Consider the following 14,202-nt stretch of genomic DNA (forward strand, 5'->3'; position numbering starts at 1 on the left):
CCGTTTTATCATTAAAGAACCCGTCAAAGAGTCTTAACTATTCTGGGGAACATCTCAGCATGAGCGCTGAAGGGGCTTTCTGTTCATAAATCAGCAGAAGGCAGAGTGTCCTCCTCGCCATGATTGCTTGAAAACCTGAGGTCAGGCTAATAATGATTCCTGCTCCATTAGTTTTACTGCTCCAGCCTGGACAGGACCCTCTTAAGGATGGCATGTGTTTAATTAATCACCGCATCCGGGTTCTTGGTCAGCGGTCAACCAATTCATCTCTTCCTGTTCCTTTCCGAATGAGTCAAAAGCGCTCTTCATCAAGTGCTTGGAGATCAAACCCGAAGATGGAAAGTTATTAACACTCCTGTGCGTTGCTTATCTCTCTAACTATGTCTCCTCGTTTCGTCTTTCTTTCAGACCAATAAAGGTGACGCATTGGCGAGCCGGGTCCAAAACACGCTCGGTTCCTATGAGGAAATGAAAGACCTGCTGACCAGCCATTCAAACCAGAGCCACTTAGTGGGAATCCCCAAAGGTAGCAATGCCAGCAACACCACACCAACGCCAACTACATGTGCAACAGAGCCACTGCCCTTTAATGAGACCCTGAATGGAGAAGGAGATGAAGGGTTAGGGATTGAGGGAGGTGGGGAGAAACGTATCACCGGTGCATCAAATTCAATGCAGCCTCCCCCGTCTGTGCCGACAGTGTCGTCTGGCCTGCAGTCATTGCATAATCAGAATTCAAAAAAATCCAGAAACTCCACTGAGTGGGCAAAAGGAGGCCATTTGGGAACGGGTCTCCAACTAGGCTCGGGGGCAGGCCAATATCAGGCTCCTGGAGCCGCAAATGGACGGGCGAAAGTCTCCATGTTTGAAGAACAACAACTCCAAAGGCATGAGGAACTTTTCAGCTCTCTGAAAGATGATTTTGGGCTAAAGAGAGATTTAAGTCCTTCGTCTTCAACTTCCTCCTCTTCCTCCACATCTTCCAGGAGACGGCATTCCTCGCACACCACTAAAACTCTTCCAGGTAAGTTTGACCATAGGTCACCTTACAATGTTCCTTTCATTCTTCTCAATTTTACTACTTTCTCTAAACACTTGAAGATGGTGGAAATTTCCGATCTTCGACGATGGATGTAGGCTACTGCAAATCGTCCAGTTCACCAATGGAAAGCGAGCCAACCTCTCACCTGTCAACGTCCTCCTCTCCGCTGGCTTCTACCTCACTTTTGTCAGCACCTGTACCGGGTCTTACCACTCCAACGTCTACGTTCTCGCTCGGCAGCCTATCAGGAAAGACGGTCGCCGTACAGCAGAAGCCCACCGCCTACGTTCGGCCGATGGATGGCCAGGACCAGGCGCCCGTTGACTCTCCTCAGTTGAAACCACCTCTCGCCCCTCCAGAGGGGTTCAACTGTGGTACGACCTACAGTGGGAACTCTGGAACCATGAAGAACAAACTGCCAAAATTGAGTCTTGGTCACACCGCTGAGGTAAGAAAATAATATTTTTTTTCAATTTCATTTCTAAACAGGCAACGACTGCTGTTCAGTCAACGGTTTGGAATAAACTAGGCAACATCAGCTAACATTAGAATGTGAAAATAAAAATCTTCCTCTTTTCTTCCTCTTCTTTGTCTTCTAAATTTTTGTTTGACTTCTTCCTTGTCAATATTGTTATTGTCTGTTAATGTTCTTTTTATTGGTTTTGTTCTTCTATTTTATCTACCATTACTTTTTTCTCCTTTTTTTGTGTTTCTCTGTCTGTAACACTTAATGTCTTTTTTCTTGTTCCTCTTGATATTGACCTTCTTTTATTCCTTCATAAACTCCCTCCACCCCCTTCTTTCAATTGTATTCATTCTTTTTCATCCACCCCTCCTTCTTTATCTTCTTCTTCTCCTTTTTTTTTAAATAATTTTCCTTTAAAGGAGGCCATGCTGTCGGTCACTGTCTCGCCATTTTTGGGAGGTGTCTAAAAATCGTGCCAATTGCGGTCCCCAGGATGATATTATGAGGCCCCTGCCTTATTGTGAAAGTTAAAGGGACATTGAGTATTATTTTCCCACTAAATGTCGCTGTATTCTGTCGTGCCACCAAAAATGAGTGGTCAAAGCACAACGGAATGTTGTGGAAAAAAGACGTGCTGACATCAGACATCAGAAAAGAGGAAAACGATAGATATAAGAAAAAAGTAAAACTCCAGGAAAAAGAAAAGAGAAAAAAGAAAAACTCAACAAAAAATGGAGAAAAAAAAGAGAAAAGAAAAAATGAAAGGAAAACTTTTTTCCTCTCTTTTTTCTTTCTTTTATTCCCATTTTTTCTTATTTTAACCCTTTATTTATGATATATTCTTCCTAATGTTTTTTTTCCTTTATAAACATGTTTCCCTTCTTTTTGTCTTTAAGAAAGGCTGGGTAACATTTAGAAGTAAAGAGGTGATTTTTGTTCACTTTCACTCCCTGTAGTTTGTAGTCTTCCTTGGACTCATTTTTGGTTGCACAGCACATTGCAGCGGCTTTTACTTGACAAATATGAAACACTGTCCCTTTAAGAAAAGCGGAATGTTTTTATCAGCACTGTTTTTGTGGAAAACCCCATTTGGCCCAATCCACCCAGATCTTAGCTTCGGTGGCCCCCCAACTCAGTTGAGTTTGAGACGCCTTATCAACTGTATTCTTCTCTGTCTCTCTTTCTCCATGTCTCTGTTTCTCTCCCTCTCCCTACCCGCTGTATTTTTCTTTCTTTCTTTCTTTCTTTCTTTCTTTCTTTCTTTCTTTCTTTCTTTCTTTCTTTCTTTCTTTCTTTCTTTCTTTCTTTCTTTCTTTCTTTCTTTCTTTCTTTCTTTCCATCTTTCTTTCTTTTTCTCCTCTATCTGTCTCTCGCTCTGTCTTTCCGTCTTTCTTGCTGTCTCTGTCTATTTCACTTTGTCTCATGCTTTTTATAGGAAGTGCCAGCCAAATACACTGACATTCAAACACAGCATTTAAAACACATTGCTGACAATACTCAAAAGATTGAATATTTTGTTTTTAAGCATTGCATTTGTGGCTGCGATGAGTGAGTGAATTATTCCCAGTATTGAGTCCTGTCTAAGTAATAGACACGGAAGCGGCACTCAGATCGAACTTACGGCGGCTACATATATTAAGGGGAGGGCCTTTAACTGTCGTCGCAAGTTTGTGACCCTTGCTTTAAATCCTAAATGTATGTTCATCAATAACGTAGATTAAATGAATCACTTGATAGAGTTTTGCAGCTGCCGCGCTTCTTCAAATTGACTTGTACTCCTGCTAGCTCTAAATGACGGCTACAGATTGAATATAATTGGATGCAATTGTATTGTCAAACAAATTGGCCCGTGACCAAGTCCTCGCAGTCTGCTTTGGCTGACTGTCTTATTTCGGCTTGCCCTCCATCTTTATCTCTCTCACTTGGCTATTGAAAACAACATCCAGTTCAGTGGTGTAACCATGTGTGTGCAGGTTTTGGTGCGTGTGTGTGCACGATGTGACAGGAGAGTAGTCATCCCTATCGAATGTAGCAGCTGTTCCTTTGCTTTGATGGAGCTGGTGTGCACGCTCGTCGTTTTCTAAATGAGCCCGAGATGGAGCTTGGAGCATATGGTGCCAAATAGGAGGAAGGCATTCGGATGTGAAGGGACAGAGGAATTCAAATTGACTTTATCCTACGGACTTTATCATAGCAGAGTATAACGACGACCACTGAAACCAATCAAACACAAGATGTCTTTATTTATTTATTTTGTGCACACTTTTTATACCACATGGCGATGTATAATATTCATGATCTTCTACCTTTCTTTCCTCCAAAAATAAAATATAACATTTTCACCAAGCAAACTGTAGCGATTGAGGATTGGTTCATTTTAGGGTTTGTTTTCATATATTCAAGAAATAGGCCAATGAAAGTGAACCTTTGCCAACTTTTATTTTCGTTAATAAGATCAAAAAGTCACTCTTTCAACGATTTGTCCTACATGTGAGAAAATTGACAGTTTTTTTAGTGTTCTTAATATAAATATTCCATTTAATATTTATATGTACAAATGTACCTATGTCAAGTCGGGTTTATGTTTAACCATCTACGAACCTCTCACAAAAATGCTTTTTCCCCCCGAAATGTAATTCAAACTTCATTTTTTGTAAACCAGAATTTGTCTTTAAACAATATGTCTGACAAGTGCAAACATTTTTAGTTTATTTCTGTGTTTTTAAAAAACAAATTTAACAAAAAACTTTGTATGTACACATTTTTAGTTCTGGTTTATGTTTTATTCTGTCTCCTTTACCAATATCTCACAAAAATGCTTCATTTTATTCTTCAAAATTTAATTTAACCTTGAATTTTCCATTGAGTAGTGTAGTCAAAACAGGCATTTTTATGACACACGATTAAAAGTAGACATGAAAATTGGGTACCTTACAGTAAAACTGTAATACAATTAATCATATTTAATGTTAAAGGGACGATGTGTATTATTTGACTACTATATGTTACTGTATTGTAGAGTGCAACTGAAAATGAATGCTAAAAAGCCCAATGAAGAATCACAACGAGGGAGACTCAAATAGACCAAACCACACCATTTTCTTTTAATTTATTTGCGGAGCTTTTTGTGAATCTTTTGACAGACCATTATTCTAGGAAATGTACATTTTTAATGATATTTCATGTATATTTCCTTTATTTTTAAACCAATGTTGTTTTTGTCTTTAATAAATGTTTTTTATAACTACATAATACACACTGGGCAGCACGGCGGGGCAGTGGTTAGCGCTTGTGCGGCACAGTTCATGTCATGGGAACCTGTAGTGGGTTCAAATCCAGCTCCAGACTTCCTGTGCGGAGTTTGTATGTTCTCCCCGTGCTAGCGTGGGTTTCCTCCGGGCACTCCGGTTTCCTCCCACGTTCCAAAAACATGCATTTCAGGTGAATTGGCTGGTCCAAATTGTCCCTAGGTGTGAATGAGCGAATGAGTTGTCTGTCCCTATGTGCCCTGCGATTGGCTGGCAACCAGTTCAGGGTGTCCCCTGCCCACTGCCCGGAGATGGCTGGGATGGGCTCCAGCCCCCCCGCGACCCTAATGAGGATAAGCGGTACGGCTGATGAGATGAGATGAGATGAGATGAGATAATACACACTCTCCTTTTTACCTTTTCTCAGTGACTGTTAAGTTATCAAATTGAATGTTAATAGTTTTCTTTGGCTGACTTTTCTTGAAAATTAACAAATGGGAGAGAATGATTTGGTCCTTGTTTTATAATTTATGAACCCATTTGTGAAACCCGACTCGATAAAGTGAGTCGGCTTACTGGATAGCAGTGCTACATGTTACATGTTCACACATTCCACTGCTGCCAGAAACACATTTACCTGATATTTTGTACATCTATGTTTATATACAATAAAGTACCTAATTTATAATTGGGTGCTGACTTTGTTTTCAACAGAAAAGGACATAAGCAGTGTGTCATGGGTATTAAACGTCTAACTCCAATCATGACACTTCCTATCTCTAATGCTTTACGTGAAGTTGGCAGATACCCAGCCCTGCTAACTAGTCTCATGACGTCCATAATAAGAATCTGAATGTAGTGCCCGTTCAAGCTGGCATTGAGAGAAAGCCAGAGTAGTATAGACTTAAATTGCTTAAATAAACTGCAGTCTATGTAGATAAAAAACGCAAACTCCTTGGCACAAAGTTTTCGGTTGAGTACTAAATTGAACCAGTACACAACTGATGATTTCCCAAGCCACTATAAACCACAGAAACCCAAGTAAAACAACAGGCTATAACTGTGCTTTCTCTTTTACAACACTTGTGCACCTTGGAGGCACTCAAAGCTATTTAATGATCTTCTCGTTCACCGACTGATAACATAGCATCAGGAGCATCTGGGGGTTTACCATCGAAAAATTACAGGTGTAACCTGAGGATCAGTAATAGACCTCCCTGTCACATGTACCATGCTTTCTCTGTAAATCCATCCATCCATTATCTGTACCGCTTATCCTCAGTAGGTTTGCGGGGGTGCTGGAGCCCATCCCAGCCATCTTCGGGCAGTGGGCAGGGGACACCCTGAACTGGTTGCCAGCTAGTCGCAGGGCACACAGGGACAGAAAATTCGCTTGCTCATTCACACCTAGGGACAATTTGGACCGGCCAATTAACCTGACATGCATGTCTTTGCATGTTCTCTGTAAATCCACATTGTACAATTTGAATAGAGGGTAAAACATTTTTTATAGAGTGAATTAATTTGTAACAATGCATTTCAATTTGATATCTGTCCATTATTTACATTTTTGGAGGTGGATAATGTACATCTTTTTTGTTGGTTATTAATATTATTGTAATTATCAATCATTTCCTCGCCACTCTTTAAGGGACAGTGTGTATTGCTCAAGGCTTACTGTTGGTAAACCAGTTTGGTGGCTCTGGGGATAAGGCGTCCGCCCCAAGACTGGGAGGTTGCTGGTTTGAGCCTTGGCCGGGTCATACGCAACACTTGGCACTTGGCAGAAAGAGTCAAAAAATGTGAAAGTGTTCTTGACTCTATCCACCTCTCACTAGGGGTATCTATCTATCTATCTATCTATCTATCTATCTATCTATCTATCTATCTATCTATCTATCTATCTATCTATCTATCTATCTATCTATCTATCTATCTATCTATCTATCTATCTATCTATCTATCTATCTATCTATCTATCTATCTATCTATCTATCTATCTATCTATCTATCTATCTATCTATCTATCTATCTATCTAAAACATTGATGAGTTTAAAATTTAGTAGACACCCGGGATGAAGAGAGAAGACATCAATGGATGCAAAGAGAACTTTTTAAAGCCCTGTAAGACCTTTTTTAATCAACTTTTCGAGGTTACAAAAGCAGATCCGCCCTTAAGGGTTTGGAAATCGAAGTACAGTAACATGATTGGCTGACAGTGACAATGGTGTAAACATTTCGTAATAGACAAAACAACAAAAAATAGTGTGAAATAATCTTTCTGAGGGAGGCAGAAAATACATTTTGACTTTTATCAGTTTCTATATTTTTTTTGTAAAATACGAAAATATTAATCAAAATCTGCAACTATTTTATTATATTTTATTTTTTTCAATTGAAAATTAAAAGTATAAGATAATGAATATACTGTGCTAACTCTTGTATTCAAAAAATCTGCAGACACTTTCTGATGTGGATGAATTTTACTTACTTGGCTTATCTCTGGAAGAAAGCAACGAGACTGAACATTGTCATGCTTATTTTTATAAAGATCGAATTGGAAAATTTCCAATGGCACACGACACAAGGTCTCACAGCACACTAGTTGAAAAACACTGTTGTAGAGACTCGTAAGGAATCGTTTGTCTTTCCTTGCCTCTCCACATTGTAAACATCCGTCTCTCCATTGGTGTCATGTCTCGCGGGGAAACAATCAGATCCAAACATCGACACCCTCAAAATCGGCTCCTACCGTAAACACACAGCAACTTCACGGGTGCAAAACCAACAAATCGGCCCCTGAGGACTACAAGTCCAGAGCAGTAAATCACCATCATTGATTTTGCATGTAACAGTTTCCCAATTAGTTCGGGTGGCATGAAATAGTTGAAGATAATTGATATCGGTCTTAAAAACCACGTGTGCGTTTGTGCAGAAGTGTAAGCAGTAAGCCTTTAAACTGCTGTGGAAGCTTTCTCTTAGCACTATAGAATTATCGATTTGTGCCTTTTACTCTCAGGGGTTTGTGTTTGTGTGTTTGTACACGTGCATATGTGTGCGTAGAAAAAAGACTGATAAAGTTATCGATCCTTTTCTCACATGGTTACAGTAAACACACAAGCATAAACCACGAACGTGTGCACACACACTTCAACTGCTGGATAGAGTTGATCACTGAGCATGTTAGTCACCCCCAAAAGAATGTTGTTATATACGCTACTGTTCAAAAGTTTGAGGTCATCCAGTCAATTGTGTGTTTACATGAAAAATTCTCACTTTTACTTATCAAATGAGTTGTCCAAAATAAGCTCTTTTTGTTGGCCAGTCTCAGCTATGGCTTTTTATTTGCCACTCTGCCTTGAAGACCAGCATCTTGGGGTCTCTCCTTCATTGCAGACGTTTACACTGTTTTTTTCCTGGTACTACGCATTAAAGCTGCTTGTTGAAGACCAATATGTCAAACTACATACTGTAATGTACTGGTCCTCTTGCTTGGTTGTGCAGTGGGGCGTCCGACTTCGCTTTCTACTCTGGTTAGAAACTATTTGTGCTGTTCTCTGAAGGGAGGAGTACACACGGTTGTGACAGATCTTCAGTTTATTTGCAATTTCTTGCATTAATTAGCCCTTATTTATTAGAACAGGAAACTTGCACTGTTCCCATTTTCTAGTTATTCTGAAAGTTGAAACACACCCACATATGTGATGCTCCAGATACTTGACTAGCTCAAAGGAAGGTCAATTTAGAGCTTCTCTAACCAGCCAACCGTTTTCATCTGTCCTAAAATAATTGCAAAAGGGTTTTTGTAATCATCCATTCGTCTTCTAAGCAATATTAGCAAACACAATAAACTATTATACCTCTAGAGTGCTGGGTGATGGAAATGGGCCTCTATACACGTATGTAGATATTGCATTAAGAACCAGACATATGTAGCTAAAATTGTCATTTGCAACGTTAACAATGTATGGGGTGTATTTCTGATTTATGTCATACTATGTTCATTGAAAAAATAACAACAGTGCTTTACAAAATTAAGGGAATTTCTAAGCGACTCTTAATTGTTGAACGGTAGTGTAATTTCATTCAAACGGATATTTTTCTCGACTTAGTGCACTTCAGTGACGTGTGGTAAGGTTCGTGTCTGGTGTGGCACAGTCAGATTTGCAAATAAATCAGCCTACTTCTTGCTCTCTATTTGATGGGCTGAGCATGAAAGTAAAATACAAACTGTAGCATAGAAAAAAATCGTAACTTTTAAATGAAGTCCATCAGCTTCTCATTTTTTCCGTGATGAAAAAGAGTCCATGCAACGGGAAACAAAAATACTGGATGGCATGACTTGCTGTTAGCTTGCTATTACTATGACTATGTTTGCCTAGCTCTGTATCTGTAGACGCTCAGCACAGTGATACGTTGTATACAGCTCGTTTTGAATAAAAACATCAATAGATAAGTAGTCCTTTATTATGTAAAAAGTCCATACAACGAGAAAAAACAAATACTGTATAGATTGACTTCCTTTGCGCTTTCTAATATTATCACTTATTCTACTGTTTGGGACTGAGGTGTGCGCCAAATCAGAATCTAATGTGTAACTATCGCCCTCTGCCATGAGGCAGGAGAATTACACCCCTCACTCTGCATTTGCAGTTGCTCAATACAGAGATACATTACATACAAATTGTAATAATAATATTCATGATATAATGACAAAATTCTGCTATTTTCAAAATAAAATCCAAAAATGTGAAGTTAAATGACGAAAAAACACTGAATGTTAATAATAACCACTTTATATACTCTTATTTTTATATTTCTATAAGGACAGGGAAGCTACTGCCTCACCTGTCCCTGCTGACTGCACGTCACTGTGTTTGACCTCTTTCTTTCATTTTAAGTATTTTTTTGTCCTTGTTAGTGTAGATATTGCATTCAAAAACATGTTTTTGAAATAGCTTTTTCATTTTAATACTGTTGTATTACAAAGATGAGAAAAATACAACAAAACAAATCAGCTAAATTATCTCCCATTTGCTATGTTAACCACGGATGCTTTATTTATTATATCTTTAATCTGTATCCTTGATAAAATGAGCAGCCTTGTAGTGAAACTGTTTTTTGTCGTTCAACCAATTACTTTTACTTTATTTCGCTCGTAAATTAAACAAAAGTGTCTTATATGGCAGACGTCTCTTTTTTTCTAGAATTGAATAATTACTTTTTACTTATATGAGATAGTATTTTTTTAAATGAGACCTTTTTTCTATGATAATAGATGAGGCTCTGCCTCACCTACCTGTCCTGACTGCATGTAATTGGTGCACCTTCATTTTTAGATTTTAGATATATTTCCTTTTTAGCTTTGCAGACATGATACTGTATTCAGAAACTTTATTATCATGTCCAATGCAAACGTCACAAGGACAGATAATTGAATCCCAATGATATAAAATCTGATGTGTAATCAATACAGTATTGTATGGCTACAGCAGCGTTTTTATTTCCAAAAGGCAAACGTGTAAGTACACAGAAGGGTATTTATTTCTCCAGAAGGCATAGGGCAACATAATGTCCATGTTAGTCAATTCTGCATCCGCTCGGTGAATATAAGACCTGATTGGGTTTACACCATCTCCTGCGGGAAATATCTGGATTTAATTGCTCTGCTTTTTTTCGGCGGTGAGCTCTGAACGCTGTCTTCCATGCGTAGTTGATGGGAATGGGGAGCAAACAAAGCATGAAAAACGCTCCTTCGATTGAATCAATGAGCTGGAAGACTTAAAAAAAAAGTCTACAAGAGGTTAGAAGTAAATTCTTTGCTATAGGACTAATATTTCTTCTGTCATAATGATTTAATTATGGATACTTTAGTCATGATATATTGTGGACTTGGCCCCAAAAAACTACTAAACTACTTTAGAAATCCCAATTTGTGCATGTTTATAGGTTTTGAAATGGCTCAACCGATTTTCGTTAAAATGTACACAGTTTTACTTTTGGCCTCTGCGAGCTAGTTCAGGTAGGTTTTGTGTCAAGGCACCCCGAAAAAATACCAACAAAATCGAATCGATAAACGTCTGCTTTTGTGTGGTCTGCTTTCGTGGGGTCTCTAATACCTTCGGGCAAATTGGATACTGCAGCCTACAAAAACAATAAACTGGACCATACTTGGACTATTCCTGCACTACAGTCACTTCAAACTGTGTTTTATCTTCTTTTTATCATATTGCCTTAACTCATCATGAATTGATCTTGTATTTTTATCTTTTTAAGATTCGTAATATTCATATAGACATACAGTATATACAGTTTCCTAGTTCTATTTCGCTGGCAACTTTGTGGACAGCAAAGTAAGAATTTAATTGTGCAGGGAATGGTGGTTCTTTACTACTACGTGGTTCTACTGCGCGTATTACAATAACCACTTTGAATTTGAATTCGACCATCAACCACTCTAAGCAGCCCAATTTGATCAGCTCGGCGTCGCCATTTTGCTTGTGAATCCAAAGACTTTTGGATGTTTGAATAAAGAAATGATGAATAGATAAGTGCACAAATCTGTCAGGACCGGAACGGAAACAGGACCCACTCGCGTAACGTTTACCACAAGTTTTATTGAAGGAACGAGGAAGGGGTGCGCCCACGATCCGGTGTTCGCTCTCGTACTTGGCTTGTGATCCGAACACGGAAGTGGATCCTCCGTAGCGAGTGATGGCGGTGTCAGGGGCGGAGAACTGGTCGGTAGCCGGGACTGAGAGAGTAAGACGTGGTCGGGGTCGGAAACGAGTCGTAAGTCGGGACGGTAGAGCAGACGTGGTCGGAATCAAAATGGGTCGTAGCCGGAGACAAACGGGAGCAAAAACAAGACAGGCTAGAGTCGGGATCGAAAAAAGGCTTGCCGTGTAAAAACAGAGGTTCGCAGATGGACTGACCACAGGGGATTGACAAAACAGGGTTTAAATAGTAGGGAAGCCAATCTGTCAACAAGTTGCGGGGCCAATTGGGCGCCATGGCAACTGTGACAAAATCAGTACATTGTTTTGGTCTCGCTTATGAGCCTGTCAAAAAGAAAACCAGACCTTCGTTAGCACTTTGTCAAAATGCTTGGAATTTATTTATAAACATAAAGAGAACATGATGAAAGAGATTGGCAACAAATCGCTGTTTCAGTGTAACATTTAAAGTGGGGTCAAAGCTCTTTGTTTTTTTTTGGGGTTCTTTGTTAAAACTACACGCGTAAACAAATCTCTTCTGCGAACGAGGAGGCCAGAAGGTAAACTCGGAGCGGACAGGTGACATTTCCAACAGCGCTCTGACAGGTTTCGTTTCAAAGTAGTTCAAAGGAAAGAGCTGATGTAATTTCACACTGATTTAAGGAGCCTGCTGTGGCATTTCTCTCGGCCATGTGTAAATGCGGGCCCGGTGCCGCGCCGCTAATGTAGCGGTAAATAAGAAGTAGGATGAACCTAGACCTTCAGTCAGTGATCAGCATAAGGCTATGCTGACAAAATATATTCTGCCTGTTGAGAAAGGATTTCGTATGACCCTTTCGTCTGATAAAATAAAATTAATAAAAACTGACGAGAGTAATGCAAGCTTTTTAAAAATCTCGATAATGTAATGGATTTGTTTCTTTACATTAGATTTTCAGTCAAATGCTTTTCTGGCTTAGGTCTTTTTGTCTTAACACAGAGGTCGGAACCTTTTTGACTCAAAGAACCATGTAAGCAAATATTTTAATTTTTATTTTGGAGGAGAGCTACACCATATATTTTAGAACAAAATTCAACCAAACCACCAAACCCGCTTCAAAGACAAAAGCTTTGTTTTTTTCTTTTTTTTACTGTGTGACGTTTGATGATTTGATGAAATCTATGAAGTAATAATAATGCCAGAACTTGTGTTCTATATCAACAAATATATCAGATGTAATTTGGCCGCTTCCCAAACATACTTAAGATCGGTAAGTCTTATTTTGGCTGCCATATTTGTTGTAAATAATATTTTGAAATCAAGGTGCTGGCAGAGTTGTTTTATAAAAATGTCACAAAATACTACAAACGAGAAGGATATAGTTGTATTTACCTTCGACACAAAGGGCGCTTCCAAGCTAAGTGTGCAGAGATGCACCTATCCCTACCGCTTACTCAATTAAATTGCTCTGGGTGCTTGGCTGGCGTTTTTGGGTGCTTACAGTTTGTTCTGTGGATTCTTCAGAGTAAAGTGAGCATACATTGTTTATTAAGATTACATATGAAGGATTCCAAAAAGACATGGAGCCTAAACATGGTCTGTTGCTCAAACACCATGATCGTAAAGTGTACGTGCGATCCTGCCCCCAATGTGTTGCTTTGGGTTTGCATATACTGCAATCGGATCTTTACAGAAAGATTTAACATGGTCATTATCTCTGAACCAGATGAACCCATGAAAAAAAGCAATACTGTAACTGGCTCACGAACCATTGTAAAATTCTAAACCAACAATATAGAGAGCACTACTGTTTTCCTATTTGAAAAAAAAACAGACAGATTTTGATGTACTTGATACATTTAAGTGAGTTATGAAAATAAATAAAACTTTTCATTATTTTTTTTTGTAATTGGCCCCCAAAGGAAAACATTTGGACAACTTTGATACACACTCTTACAAAAAGTTTTGGTTTTCTTATTTCAAGTAATCTTTTTCTCATTTTTATACATTTGAAAGATGAGTTTCTTGATGTATTATACAGTATTAAAAAGTTATTTCTTTACTATATATTGCAATTTAGGGCAGCACAGTGGTTAGCGCGTGTGCGGCACAGTTCTAAGGTCTTGGGAACCTCCTGTGTGGGTTCAAATCCAGCTACCGGACTTCCTGTGCGGAGTTTGTATGTTCTCCCCGTGCTTGCGTGGGTTTCCTCCGGGCACTCCGGTTTCCTCCCACATTCCAAAGACAAGCATTCCAGGTGGATTGGCCGGTCCAAATTGTCCCTAGGTGTGAATGAGCGAGCGAGTTGTCTGTCCCTGTGTGTGATTTTCGGTTTTGAGAGTTCCCGTTGAAGCAGAAGATAGCAGACAATTATGTTAGCTCTCTCTCGGTGAGCCTCATGTTTTGTAAAATGAATGAAACAATTTTCAAGCTACGAGTATTAAAAAAAAAAATCAGTCTTTTTTTTCAGTGTTTATTATTCAAATCAATATTTTTTGTGATGAACTGCGTCGTTTTATTGCTAGGGTGCGCTAAATAATACACATTGTCCCCTTCAAAAGATTCAAACAAAGAAAACTACAAAAACCTAATTCATTTTCTTATAACACTGCATTTGTTATCCTTTCTTCAACTCCTTATTTATTGACAAATGATTCTCTTTATTAAAAATAATGACCGCTCCGATGGAAACGCAGATGATAGTTTCGACTCTCTGAATGAGTATGCCTGCTAGAATGATCAATATTTT

At 38.9% G+C, this 14,202-nt stretch overlaps 1 protein-coding gene across 1 annotated transcript in view; it reads left to right on the top strand.

Annotated features, from left to right (window-relative positions):
- Nucleotides 1-14,202, top strand: part of aff2 (ALF transcription elongation factor 2) — a 233,952-nt gene that overhangs the window by 104,640 nt on the left and 115,110 nt on the right. Inside the window, exons 3-4 of the mRNA XM_088344502.1 lie at nt 409-1,024; nt 1,102-1,490. Of these exons, the coding sequence (XP_088200628.1) occupies nt 409-1,024; nt 1,102-1,490 (1,005 nt within the window). The remainder of the gene's footprint in view (nt 1-408; nt 1,025-1,101; nt 1,491-14,202) is intronic.

The sequence above is a fragment of the Urocampus carinirostris genome, chromosome 9, assembly GCF_059441175.1.
Source record: "Urocampus carinirostris isolate Australia breed hairy pipefish chromosome 9, RoL_Ucar_1.0, whole genome shotgun sequence".
In the NCBI taxonomy this organism is placed as follows: domain Eukaryota; kingdom Metazoa; phylum Chordata; class Actinopteri; order Syngnathiformes; family Syngnathidae; genus Urocampus; species Urocampus carinirostris.